This window comes from Gekko japonicus, unplaced genomic scaffold (assembly GCF_001447785.1).
Source record: "Gekko japonicus isolate JY-2015 unplaced genomic scaffold, Gekko_japonicus_V1.1 scaffold534, whole genome shotgun sequence".
Classification (NCBI taxonomy): domain Eukaryota; kingdom Metazoa; phylum Chordata; class Lepidosauria; order Squamata; family Gekkonidae; genus Gekko; species Gekko japonicus.
In genome coordinates this window covers 852,973-866,408 of record NW_015172021.1, presented here as the reverse complement: position 1 = coordinate 866,408, position 13,436 = coordinate 852,973, and the positions used below count along the sequence as shown (strand labels likewise).

Below are 13,436 nucleotides of genomic sequence, written 5' to 3'. Positions count from 1 at the left end.
TGCTGCAGGATTAAAAATAAAAGTACTCTTTTTTAACTGGTGAGGAAAGGCAGTCTTCTCTTGTGCTCCTGTGACAGGAGGCCAGCTTGAAATCTTCTGTTGCTAGGAGGCAAAGAGTATGATCTCTCCGCCCTTGAAAAAAGGATGCTTTCCCGAAACCAGACCCTTGGTGGCCTAGCAAGCAGTGCACTTAGGTTCTCTGTTGTTTAAACTTCTATCTCTCTATCTCTCTAACTATCTGTTCAAATTTATATTCCACCCTCCCTGCAAACGGGCTCAGGGCGGATCACAGAAAATGCAACAATAAATAGTTAATTAAAACACATTAAACATAAAATTAGAAACGGTTGTTGCACAGTCTCCAATACTAGGGCTGGAGACCACTCTAAAGAATTTCAATCCCTGCAATTTGTGGACGAAAGACCCCTCATTTTACCTCATTATGAGGTAATAAGGGATTGAAGAAATTTTACCTCAGAGAGGACAGAAGTAGGATCTCTGAGAAACTGAGTCAGCTAGGAGGGCACTGTGATGCATGATTTGACAGGGCTCCCAGCTAAGCAAGGCCCCCATACTCTCTCAAAGAAGGAATAGGAAGGGCTGAAAGGGCTGGCCCTGGGAACCAGGGGCTTGACAGATAGGGAAGCCCAGATGATGCAGATGATACTGCAGGTGAGGCGGCCAGGCTGAGGTTCCTGAGGGACCCAGTGTTGCAGATCCCGTGTGATCATTCCTGAGAGGATTGCCTCTGTCTCTGGTTATTTTGAGGTATTCAGAAATTGCCATTACAAATGTTTTGAAAATATGCTCTGTGTGTGTGTGTGTGTTGTAGTTTCATCCTGTATACATCTGAGAACTGTGTCCTCTCTGCTGAAGCGTATGTTGCACACACATCTGAAAACCATGCGCCTAGAGTAGTTGTGCAGCCAGGCAGAGACCTCTTCTGAGAAGGCTGTGGCATGGGGAACAGGAGAAAAGGCGGGCTGGATTGCCCAAAGAAGGCAAATTCACACATGCCAAAGAATTCTACAGTGGCTGGGAGGAGACAGGCAAGATCAGGACCAGGTAGTGCAGTCTGAGCTGCAGCCAGGAGGGCCTTTATGTCACAGTCTCTGCTGGAAGGAAGTTTATATAGGAGCAGTAAGACCAATCGCACAAGGAAAGGGTGGAGCAAAAGAGAGGACTGGTGGAACTGCTTGAGGCAGGGCCTAGGGGAAGCCTTTCCTTTGCCAAGGTTAATAGAGCAGCTCGGAGAACAGGGTTCCCCTTGAGTTCCAGAAGGCTAAATTTGCCAGGCTCCAGGTGGGCCTGGAGATCTCCCACAAGTACAACCAATCTCCAGACAGCATAAATCAGCTCTCCTAGGGAAAAGGGCTGCTTCGGGGGGTGGACACCATGGTATTAATGCACTGCTGAGGTCCCTTCCCACCCTCCCCAGGTTCCACCCCCAAATCTCCAGGAATTTACCAGTCTGGAGTTAGCAAGTCTACGGAAGGCCCTTTTTTTTTTTTTGAGACCTTCTGGAGTTGGCAGGGTTGATATTCACTACTGAAACTGTTTGGCACAGCTGGTCAAATACCGCCCAGACATCTCTTGCAGTGCATTAAGGCAACAGATCAGGGCCGTTGGTGAATTTTGACAGCTCCCCCCCCCTCCATCCCTCATGACGTAATTATGTCTTTGATTGGTCTTCAAGGCTGAACTCCACACCGGCATGTTGCCGCAGATCCAAAGCACGGCTCTCCGGGGCGAGAAACTCCACCGCGTCTTCCATTATGTTCTCGACAACCTGGTGAATGTGATGAATGGATATTGCCTGCCGGAACCTTTCTTCAACAACAAGGTATGGCTGGCCACTTCTTTTCCCTTTGCTCTGCACAACATTGCACTAAAACGTTCTTGTCTCTTTACAAAAGAGTTTTCCTGTCGGGAATACAAATGATAGAGTGGGGAGCAAAATTTAGAGTTGCGTTGGTTGGTTTGGGGAGCACGTTACCTGCCTTTTCAGACACATGTCAAAGGATTTATTCATTTAAAAGATTTATATACCCACCTTTCTCCTGAGGACTTCAGGACCCTAGGTGGGTAATGACATTATAAAGACAGTATGATAAAACATTAAAATTTTAAAACAATAGATCAGGGGTCCCCAACCTTTTTCAGCCGGACACCTTCAGAATTCTGACACAGTGTGGTGGACACAGCCACAAAACGGCTGCTCCAGCTTAAGATCCTCATGCTGAGGTGGAAGCTGCTGCCAAAGCAATGTTTTAAAAAATCCGCGTTGCCAATCAGAAACCCCATGGCTGCTTTCTAAAAACATTTCACAGGCACCAGGAAAGCTATCAGCAGGCACCAAGTTTGGAACCCCTGCAATAGATGATATAAACGATATGATAAGACCATTGAAAACAAAAGATGATATAAAACATTTAAACGAACTAATCTAAAAACACCTTATGCCCTCCTACCAGCATGTATTCAACCTTTGCCCAGGCTCAGACTGCCCCTAAAACTCTCTGTAGTGCAGCCTCACCAGAAAGTTGGGAAGGTAGGAGGCCACTTTTCCAGGAGGCTGTTCCAGAGGCACAAGGAAGCCACTATAAGGACTGGAGCCCAGATTCTTGATGAATGTTGCCTTGGGGCAATGAGGAGGCAGCCTTCAGTCTCTAAGGGTGGTGATATTGAGAATCTGTTTGTTTGTTTGTTCCGGGTTCAAAATGCAACCCTGTATTTCCCAGTCGATAAGCAACAAATGTATTCAAACATATTTAAAAATAGTCTGCTCACTCTAGATCTGATTAAACAAAACGTTAAAATAGATACACAGAGCCCTGGCATACTCTGTAGAAAGCAGCTTACCCAGAGCTTTGCCGAAAAAAGAGGAAGCAGATTTCAGTGAATGCTGGATCTGAGAGATTGAGAGGTTACAGGGTGTGGCCAGTTTATGCAGGAGCTATTCCATAGGCCAACACCTGCCTTTATTAAACCGTCTACTGAAGGTGTGACACAGGGCACTTCTGAGCATCCTGAAGAATAACCTTTGTACTTTGTGTGTGTGTGGCGGGGGAATGTACATCTGCAGATTTTCACAAGAATCTAAATGCAAACTCCCAGGCCTACTGTGTCAAAACTTCCTAAATAGTGATTTAAAATTAAAGTCTGCAACACTGCACAATCTGCAGGTTTTAACACCAAATGTATTGTAGGTTTTGAAACTGGCTTTAATTTGTGGTGTGTGGACATGGCTGTGTGAATCAAGTAATGAGTGTTTTCTTTTGATTTTCTCCAACCAAGGTGAAGGACTGGGTGGAAAGGTTGATGAAGACCCTGCGAGATCCCTCCTTGCCTCTCCTAGAGCTTCAGGACATCATGACCAGCATCTCCGGGCGGATCCCGCCCAACGTGGAGAAGTCCATCAAGAAGGAGATGGCCCAGTATGCCAGCAACATCACTTCTGTCCTCTGCCAGTTTCCCAGCCAGCAGGTAAGGAGAGCGGTGCTAGTGCTGGGGCCCATAATTCCAGTCCTTTGCCTCTCAGTGGCCAGCCACGTATGCCCAGGAAGGCCACAAGCACACACTGAATAAGTATCCAGGAAGGATACGCCGTTACTCAGGAATGGATTGCACTCGTGTTATTCTGGACTGTCTGATTTAGACACTGCCTGAATCAGACCCTTGGTCCATCAGAGTTGGTTTTGTCTACTTAGACGGGCAGTGGGGCTCCAGGGTCTCAGGTAAGGGCCTTTCACACCTTACCCTTTTAACTGGAAATTCTGAGGATTGAGCCTGGGACCTTCTGTATCGCAAGCAGATGCTCTACTCACCAAGCTGTGGCCCCTACTTGATTGCACGATGACGTTACATTTTATTATGCTTTTTACACTGATAAATCTGTGTTCTCTTGTTGGAAAGTGGAAATAATTATGACTCTCTAATGTCTAATTGTAGGCAAGATTTTTAAAGATTTATTTATTTATTTTTGTTTTCATCTGGCGTATCTCCCCGTGGTAGTTACTGGCCCTCCTTCTAGTGTTGTTTATGTGTTTATTGTTTATTTTATAATTTGTACACTGCATTTTTAATGTTTAATATTTTAATTTTTTTTTAATATTTGCTGCCTTATGGACCCCGATAGGGTGGGGAAACAGCATAACATGTTTTTAATGATAATAATAGCTTTATACAAATATTTAAAAATATTAAAATATATACATAAAAATGACGTCTGGGATCCACAGGATGTTGAACTTCACACACAGCGTCCCATCCAAGGGATCTAATATATCCCTGCAAGTACCAAATTCTTCCTCTGTGCAGATGCTGAAGCTCAGTCGGGATCTGGCCTCGTGTACAGCTGCTTTCTAGACACTGTCTGGGTGCCGACTCTCTTTCCTTCTCTTCCTAGATTGCTAACATCCTGGACAGCCATGCGGCTACCCTGAACCGGAAATCAGAACGCGAGGTCTTCTTCATGAACACCCAGAGTATTGTGCAGCTGGTGCAGAGGTGAGTTGAGGAGGAGGCGCCACTCTCAGAACTGCTTGAGTCAGACTCTCATCTGCAATAAGTCAGGGAAAGTATTTTGCCCAGCTAGTGGTATCGTGGAAACTAGAGTTGGAGGGCTGAGTGAATGATCCCAGCCCGAAAGGTACACCTTCATGAGGGAACTTTTGCTAATATGGTATGGAGAACAGAACTGAGACACATAATCCAGGCACATTGCTAGATATTTCAAGAATCACTGTTTTTACAGAAAGCTGAGTGCAGAACACGTGTTGGCTTTCTTTTTCGTTGTTGTTCTTCCCTGTAAAGTGTAGAAAATAAAGATCTGGTTGATATTACTTTGATTAATTCCAGCCCTGTCTTGTCAGACCTGTTCTGCAAGGGTTGGTCACAGGTTACTCACAGTTTGCTCAATTTATTTCTGCCGTAATACTTGGATTTTGGGGGCTGGAGAACTCTCTCTGGGTATCTTTCTCTGGGTATGCGTGTGCTGCAGCAGAAAAGTCCAGCAATGAGGACTAGCAGCTCCTCCAGTTTCACTAAGGGTGTTGTTGCAGGTACCGGAGTGGCATTCGAGGGCACATGAAAGCTGTGGTCATGGATTTGCTCAGGCAATATCTCAAGGTGGAAACTCAGTTCCAACAAGGTAGGTCTTGTGCAATTCAGCATTTGAATTTTGGTCTTCATGGAAAGTGGATATTTGCCAAGGTGCAGCAAAGGAGAGCAGCTTGGTTCGGTTATTCTTCTTTCCAGGTTGATGGATATAGGTGAACTTAAGAAGAGCCGTACTGGATCAGACCAGCTGTCCATTTAGACCAACTTCTTATTTAACACAGTTGGCCAACTTAGTTGCCCTGCAGGGCCAACAAACAGGTCACGGAAGCCAAAGCTTTTGCTGATAGCTGCCTCTTGGTATTCAGAGGTCTAGTGCCTCTATAGAAGGAGGATCTCTTTAGTTCATCTTCTGTCTTCTAGCGCAGCCCCACATTGGGACTGTGCTTGTGCAGGCCAGCTGTGGTGGGGATACCAACCTCCAGGTGGGGCCTGGGGATCTCCCGCTTTTACAACCGATCTCCAGCTGACAGAGATCCGCTCCCCTGGAGAAAATGGCTGCTTTGAAGGGTAGACTCTGTGGCACTGTAGCATGCTGAGGCCCCTCCCCTCCCCAAACCCCACCCTCTCCCAGCTCCACCCCCAAAGTCTCCAGGTGTTTTCCGACCCAGGCCTGGCAACCCTAAGCTGTGGACATTTTCTTTTGTAGCTCAATACCAACCTCCAAAAGGGGGCGCACTGCCCTGATGGAACTGGCGTGTGCAAGGGTTTTCCTGCCTTTTGGAGAGCCAGTTTGGTGTAGTGGTTAGGAGCATGGACTCTATTCTGGGAGACCCGTGTTTGATTTCTCATGCCTCCACATGCAGCTGCTGGTGTGACCTTGGGTCAGTCACAAGTTCTCTCAGATCTGTTCTGTCATGAGCAGTTCTCAGTCAAAACTCTCTCAGCCCTACCTACCTCACAGAGTGTCTGTTGTGGGGAGGGGAAGGGAAAAAAGTTTGTAAGTTGCTGTGAGACTCCTTCGGGTAGTGAAGAGCGGGGTATAAATCCAATCTCTTCTTCTTCTCTTCTTCTGCGTGTGTCACGTGCTCTGGGCCCCTCAGTTCCATTTTTGTTGTATACTCCGTTGCGTAAGGGATTTACCGTCCTTTTTTTCAAGTTCCAGTTTGTACTCTTCTTCTCTGTGAAGATTCTCTTTTGTGAACGGTGTTCTTTTGACAGGGCTTGATAGTGCTTGTGGCCCCTCCATGGCGACCAAGGCACTCTTTAAAAAGTGCGCAAAGTGTGCCACTAAAATGCCACATAGCAACGAACATGACCTATGCCTTGAGGAGTCACATAATGTGGCCATGTGCCAAACCTGCCAACGTTTCACCCCAAAGGCCGGCTCTAATAGAGCCTCATGCTTAAAAGCAGCACTTTGGGAAAAGGCACTGCCCACCTCGCTTCCAGCCAAGTCAGTTCTATCTTTGTGACCTTCAGCTTTGATTCCACTCCCCTCAGCACTGACTGCTCCGCCTGGTTCTAGGCCTCCATCAGTTCACTCCGTTCCAACTGGATCGGCTTTGGTGCCTAAACTGGTCCCTCCGACGAGGGCTTCCTTGGTTGCTCCTGAAGTGCAGTCCAGACATGCACCATCAGCACAGGCAGAGCAACCTGCTAAGACACGTTCCCACTCGGAAGTGCTCGCTAAAAAGAATAAAAAATCCAAACACAGCATGCCAGGGTCACCCAGCAGAACGAGCGGTCCATCCAAGGTAAGTTCCTTGCTCCGATCTTCAACACCTGGGGCTATCCCAGGGTGGATCTGTTTGTGACGGCAGAGTCCAAGAAGGCTCCAGAGTTCTGCTCCTGAGGAGGCAGTGACCCTTGTCCTTAGGGGACACCTTCCAGATTGTATGGTTGGCAATGCTCCCTCTAAGCTAGCTCACACTGACTCAGCTTGGAGAGAGCCAGTTTGGTGTAGTGGTTAAGTGTGCGGACTCTAATCTGGGAGAACTGGGTTTGATTCCCCACTCCTCCACTTGCACCTGGCTGGATGACCTTGGGCAAGCCGTAGTTCTGATAAGAGCTGTCCTTGAAAAAGAGCCGTTTCTGTCAGAGCTCTCTCAGCCCCACCTACCTCACAGGGTGTCTGTTGTGAGGAGGGGAAGGGAAAGGAGTTTATAAGCTGCTCTGAGACACCTTTGGGTAGTGAAGGGTGGGGTATAAACCCAATCTCCTCCTCCTCCCCTCCCCCTCCCCCTCTTCTTCTTCCTTACTGTTGGATACATTGTTTTATGTTTCCCCCCCATTCCCAATTCTAATCAGAGTGTTAGGGAAGATTTTGGCGGACCACACAGACTGTATCTCAATAGCACCTTTTTGGCCATGCCAGATTTGGTTTGCAGAGCTCCTGCATCTGGGGAGAGGGAGATTTATTTGTCTTCCACTGGATGCAGATCTGACGGTTCAGGATTCCCTCTTACATCCCGATGTGGCACGCCTGCCCCCGACAGCCTGGAGCATCCGGCCTTAAGGCCCGCTGTCTCCCAGCATGCATTAGAAGTGAGGCATGCAAAACTTCTACTAGGTAGGGCGTCGTCGTGTTTGCGCAGTAACTGGCACAGCGTTTTCTTAAGGGACTCTCTACCGTTTTCCCCTCCTGCTCCTTGCGTTGTTCCACAGTGGTCACCTCCCCTGGGGTTGGCAGCCCTCATGAAGCCCCCCTTTGAATCCCTGGCTTCCTGTTTGTCCTCCAGGAAGGTTGTCTTTTTGGCGGCAGTGATGTCTGCCAGGAGGGGTATTGAGCTGGCTGCTCTCAAGACTGACCCACCTTTCTTTCCGGTTTTTGATGAACGGGTGGCTCCATGCCCCAGCTTACACTCCCTCCCCAAGGTAGTTTCCAAGTTTCATTTGGCGCAGGAGACTGTCCTGCCGGTATTTTTTCCCTTCTCCCAGCTCTGAAGCAGAATCATCTCTTCACACCTTTGACGTGAGGAGAGCTCTCCTCTACTACCTTAAAAGAACCAGACTTTGTAGGAAGGGTGAAGCTTTGTTTGTTTGTTTGTTGCTAGGGTCCAAAGAAGGGTAGGGACGCTTCATCCCAATCCACCTCTAGGTGGGTGGTGGCGGCCATTCATCCCTCTTACAGGGCTTCAGGACACCACTGCCCCCGTGATGTGATGGGGCACTCCACCAGGGCACAGGGAGCGTCAGCAGCCTTTCTCTGCAGGGTCCCTCTTGCAGTTATATGTAAAAGTGGCTACCTGGGCAGCAGAAGATAACTTTCATTAGACATTATGCAAATGTGGGCATCCTTCAGTCCCTGTTCCAGTGAGAGTCTCACCTCACTGCCATTTGTAGGTAAGCTCACTAATGGTCCCAGTGTGGGGCTGCAGTAGAAGTCGGAAGATGAAAACAGAGTTGCATTTACCTGTAATTGTTGTTCATCAATGTCTTCTGTGTAGACATACCTTCCCTCCCTCCTACCCCGCTGTGAGCTCTCACAGGTTCTTCATAGACTTGGGGTGATGCTTGTGGTGGCTTAGGGGAACTGAGGGGATGGGGCGCCTGCCCTGGAGCTTGTGACACATGCAGTGGGAAGGCCCGCACATGGACTGGCTCCGCCAGGGCGATGCACCCCCTTTGGGAATTTGGTATTGAACTACGAAAAAAAATGTTCATGGCTAGCCTGTACAAACGCAGTCCCAATGTGTCTCTGCACAGAAGATATCGCTGAAAAGCAGTTACAGGTAAGTGCAACTCTGTTTTACTGTGGCGAGTAGCCACTGATGGATCTATCCTCCATTAGGCTTGCCAGGAATGGCAACTGGCAGGAGATGGGGGAGACGGCAACTTAGCAAGGCGAGGCTGCGATCTTCATCCCCACATGGTGAAGTGATTTCTGGCATGACCTGGAAGTGATGGTGTTGTGCTAGGGTGGTGCTCTAGCACTCACCCCAAAACTCTATGGTTTCAGTAGAGTTTTGTGCCAATTCCTAGAGTGTTGCCTGTGGTGCAACACTGGTACTTCTGGGTTGCACTGGAAGTTGTGTCATCACATGGGAATGACGATTCCCATCCTCATTTGGCTGGCCTGTTTCTGCCCATGCCCAGTTGAGCATCGGCAGGCGACTGGCAGACATACCTGGGAGTCGCCCAACATAAGTGGGCAAATGGTAAGCCACGGATCTGACTAATCCTCTTTTAAAACCTTCTGCGCTGATGACCATCACTACATCTACCAGCAAGCAAATGTCACCATTCAGTTACTCATTAAGTAGAGAAGTACTTCCTTTTGTCCACCCTGAATATGCTGCCCATCCATTTCATTGGGTGCCCCAAGTTCAAGTGATGAAATAAGAAATATGACCACCAGATGGCAGCCTGCACTATCATAGATTTATTTCCATTTTGGTGTCCGTCCTGACCAGAAATGGCAGATTCAGTAAATTGCTAATGTTGGTTTATAACTGCGTAATCCGCCTTGAGTCATCAGTGAGAAAAGTGGACTATAAATAAAGTAAATAAATAAATATTTGTGATAACTTCTGCAAAGTACATTGTTAGTTTGGTTTAGAACACACACTTCTCACTTTCCCCCCACTATTCTGGGACGTCTGTGAGAAGTTCTGCCCCAGTGTCTCCAGTATGCTTGCTTTTTAGGGAAGTAAATTTTAACAGAATCAAACAAGAGGGGTAATTGTCCACATCACTAGAAGGCGGTGTTCCCTCTAAGATGAGCCAGTGTGAGATGTCTCACACATTTTTGTCTTAGCTCAGGAAGGATGGCTCCAGAGCTAACTAATTTATGCAGTAGCCAAGTGGCTTGCTCACCGCTCACAAAGTAGAATTTTTGCTCACAAGACTCCACACCTTAGAGGGAGCATTGCTAGAAGGCCCATGAGTTCAAGTCGGTACCTGAATTTGCTGGATTATCTGAATTGTTCTCTTTTGTCATTGCGGGTGCCTGTTACATGATGCACACGAAAGCTTATACCCAGAATTAAACTTCGTTGGTTTTAAGGGTGCTGCCGGACTCAATCTTTGTTCTATTACTTCCGACCAACACGATGACCCACCTGAATCTATAAATAAATGATTCATCCTGGAATTTTATCCCCCCCACCCATCCATTTTGAATCATCCAGTGCTGTTTTTGGCCACTGGATGGCAGAAATGCACTGCTAGGTCTGAAATTCTAAATTCGTGCAGAAAACGCTGCCTCCTTCTCTCCACCTTGTGATCCCCTTTTTTGAGAATTGGGAGATTAATTTCCACTCCAGATCAGTGCGGCAGATGACCTTGTAATGGAAAAGCCTTGCATTTTGGCACTGCTTAGGGGCCTCGACAGGTAGGCATCCTGTACTTCAGCATTAAGCCTGGCTAAGGAGGTAGAAGGGTCATTTTCAGACTCCCCCCTCCCCAATCTCTCTCTCCTCAAGGGTTTGCATTCTGAGGAGCCCGTGTGTTGTGGGAGGTACCGGGACATGTTTTAGGGGGCGCTGTCAATTTACAAGGGGCCCCAGGTAGGTCTCCTTGGTTTTCTCTTTACATGAGAACTGAGTGCGTTCCCAGTAAAAGGCTCATCTCTTCCCTGCGCCTGCTGATGAGGAAAGATGGTTATGTAACCATTGAATTAATTCATATCTCGCATTTTCATTAACACCTGTGGAAGCGTTGAACAATAAAATAGATCCAGGGGCTGTGCCTCAGTGGTTAAATACCTGCTTTGCATGTTTGCAGCCAAAAACCACCCCCCCCCCCCCGGTTGGGTTGCTGGCGTCTCTGGAACAGGATTATTGTAGGTATTGGCTGCTTTTACTGCATTGTCCTTAACTTTTGATATTGTTTATACCTGTCCACATTGTTCTCTAATTCCGTAATCCTAGTCCTATTACATTGTTCACTGGTAGTTGTATGCTGTTTGATTGCATTTTTAAATATCCTGTAATCCTACTTGAGTCTTGGTGAGCAATGTAAATAAAGTAGTAATAATATGTCAATTTATGTAGGGGATGGGCTGTGACTCACCGGGAGAGCACTTACTTGCAGGCAGAAGGTCCTGGGTTTGTCTGGCTGGTATCACAGGTTAAAGGGTCTGCAATAGCAGAACTGGGGATGACCTCACTCTCAAAAGATGCCAATGGCTATTTGTTTATTTAATTCATTTATACTCCCCCTTTCCTCCCCTAATGGGGATCCAGAGAGGCTTACATCCTTCTTCTCCATTTTATTCTCACAGCAACCCTGTGAGGTAGGTTAGGCTGAGAGAGTATGACTGGCTCAAGGACATCCAGTGAGTTTCCATGGCACAACTGGGGATTTGAACCTGGGTCTCTCAGATACTCTTAACCACTTCACCACACTGGCTGTCAGTAGTAGACCTAGCTCTTCGCATGCAGAAAGTCCCTGTCAGGTATGGGGGAAACATCCCGGAGAGCTGCTGCCAGACAAGACGGGTCTCATTCAGTATAGGGCAGCTTGTGGTGTATGCAAGAAACAACTCCCCCCCCCCCGCCATCAAGTCACAGATGAATTATGGTGACCCTGCAGGGTTTTCAAGGCAAGAGATGATCAGGTGGTTTGCCATTGCCTGCCTCTGCATCATGACCCTGGTATTCCTTGGAGGTGCCACCACTTAAAATGTCTTCTCCTGTAGTAACCACCCACCTGACCTCTGGCAAAGAGCCTCAGCAGATGGTCTCAGTTGTCAGCTGCTGGTGTGACCTTGGGTCACTCACATGGTCTTTAAGAGCTGTTCTCGAGAGAGCTCTCTCAGCCCCACCTCCCTCACAGTGTATCTGTTGTGGGCAGGGGACGGGAAAGGGATTGTAAGCCACTCTGAGACTCCTTCGGGTAGTGAAAGGTGGGGTATAAATCCAATCTCCTCTTCTTCTACTGGACCATCGGTCTCTCAAGGAAGTTATTATGGATTGTCTCATGTAGAAACTCCTAAAAAAGCTGCAGAGAGAGCTCTAGGAATGCAGTATGAAAAACAATCCAGCAAGGTAGAATCCTAAAATGTATCAAAAAATGGCAGCCGATCAGAACTGTGGCTAGCGTCACAAGTAGTCCCAAAGTCATGGTTCCCCTTGGCGAGACGTAGTCATTCTTTCCTGTATATGCTTTATTTGCAGTATCTTTGGGGGCCAATATATTCTTAATGCTTTATGTTTTGCCTGTAGGTCACTATGATAAGTGTGTCTTCGCCCTTCGGGAAGAGAACAAGAGCGACATGAATGCTGTCCTCAACTACATCTTCTCTCACGCTCAAGTCACCAAGAAGAACCTTCTCGTGACCATGCTCATTGTACGTCGAGCTCTTGAGAGCCGTCTCGTGGGTTTTGTTCATTCTTACCCCTGTTATATATAAGTGAAGTCATTTGGAGGAGTTAGGACACTGTCATCTGATCTGGCCGATTGTTGTTAAGAAAGTTCCTCAACTGTTTTACACATAGTATTTTTCTTTGACCAGAGCTGGGGTGTGGAGGATCTGTTGAATATTTGAGGGTGCCTTTATACCACAGGCAATGCTCCCTCTAAGCTGTGGAGTCTTGTGAGCAAAAATTCTCCTTTGTGAGCTACTGGCATTAAAGTTGTCAGTGAGCAATTTGGCTACTGTATAGATTAGTTGGCTCTGGAGACATCCTTCCTGAGCTAAGACAAAAATGTGTGAGCTGGAGGCTAAAAAACTCTGAGCTAGCTCACACTAACTCAGCTTAGAGGGAACACTGACTGCAGGTACACCATCTCTGCCTTAAGTGTCTCTTCAACGTCTCAGGAAGAGAGGTCTTCCCCACCTCTTGCCTTTCAACTGGAGACCCCCAAGCAACGCATGGACCCATGTCACTGTGAGCTCCAACTCCTTCCAAAATATTTGGATTGGCGTGCTATAGTTCACTGATTCCTTACACTGTTAGACGCCTTGAAAAGGCATGTCAGAGAAATTGCGGAAGAGATTCCTTTCCAGTTTATGGCCCTGAGCAAAATAATAGCTGCCGTGACAGTTTGAAGTTGGACTTGGAAGCCGATGACCGACGCGTACTGCTGTGTATCAGTAAGAAGCATCTATGACATTATCATTTGACTTAGATGGAAAAAAAAACCTTCCTAACTGCGGATAGTGAAACCAAGCCTAGGATTTGGACACTGAATTTTCCACACGGGAGTTGAAATGGAATGTACAGTAGCCAATTCCGACCCAAGTTCACTGTCACACTTGATTCACTTTGGCTGATACTGGAAGCCTCTAAGAACGCAGCTGTCCACAGTGTGCAGGATTGCCAGACCTCTCAGTGGAGGTGGGGGTCCACTGCCGACAGGAGCTTGATTCACTTGCTGTAGAGGGAGCACTGTGATAGAAACCACCCTGTGGTCTAAATTGTATAGGTCGA

The 13,436-nt window shown here is 47.3% G+C and overlaps 1 protein-coding gene across 1 annotated transcript in view; it reads left to right on the top strand.

The window, feature by feature from the left end:
• ACACA (acetyl-CoA carboxylase alpha) overlaps positions 1 to 13,436 on the top strand; it is a 297,952-nt gene that overhangs the window by 89,748 nt on the left and 194,768 nt on the right. The window contains exons 19-24 of the mRNA XM_015420510.1: positions 673 to 707; positions 1,697 to 1,843; positions 3,298 to 3,486; positions 4,409 to 4,509; positions 5,064 to 5,152; positions 12,228 to 12,352. Coding sequence (XP_015275996.1) covers positions 673 to 707; positions 1,697 to 1,843; positions 3,298 to 3,486; positions 4,409 to 4,509; positions 5,064 to 5,152; positions 12,228 to 12,352 — 686 coding nt within the window. The remainder of the gene's footprint in view (positions 1 to 672; positions 708 to 1,696; positions 1,844 to 3,297; positions 3,487 to 4,408; positions 4,510 to 5,063; positions 5,153 to 12,227; positions 12,353 to 13,436) is intronic.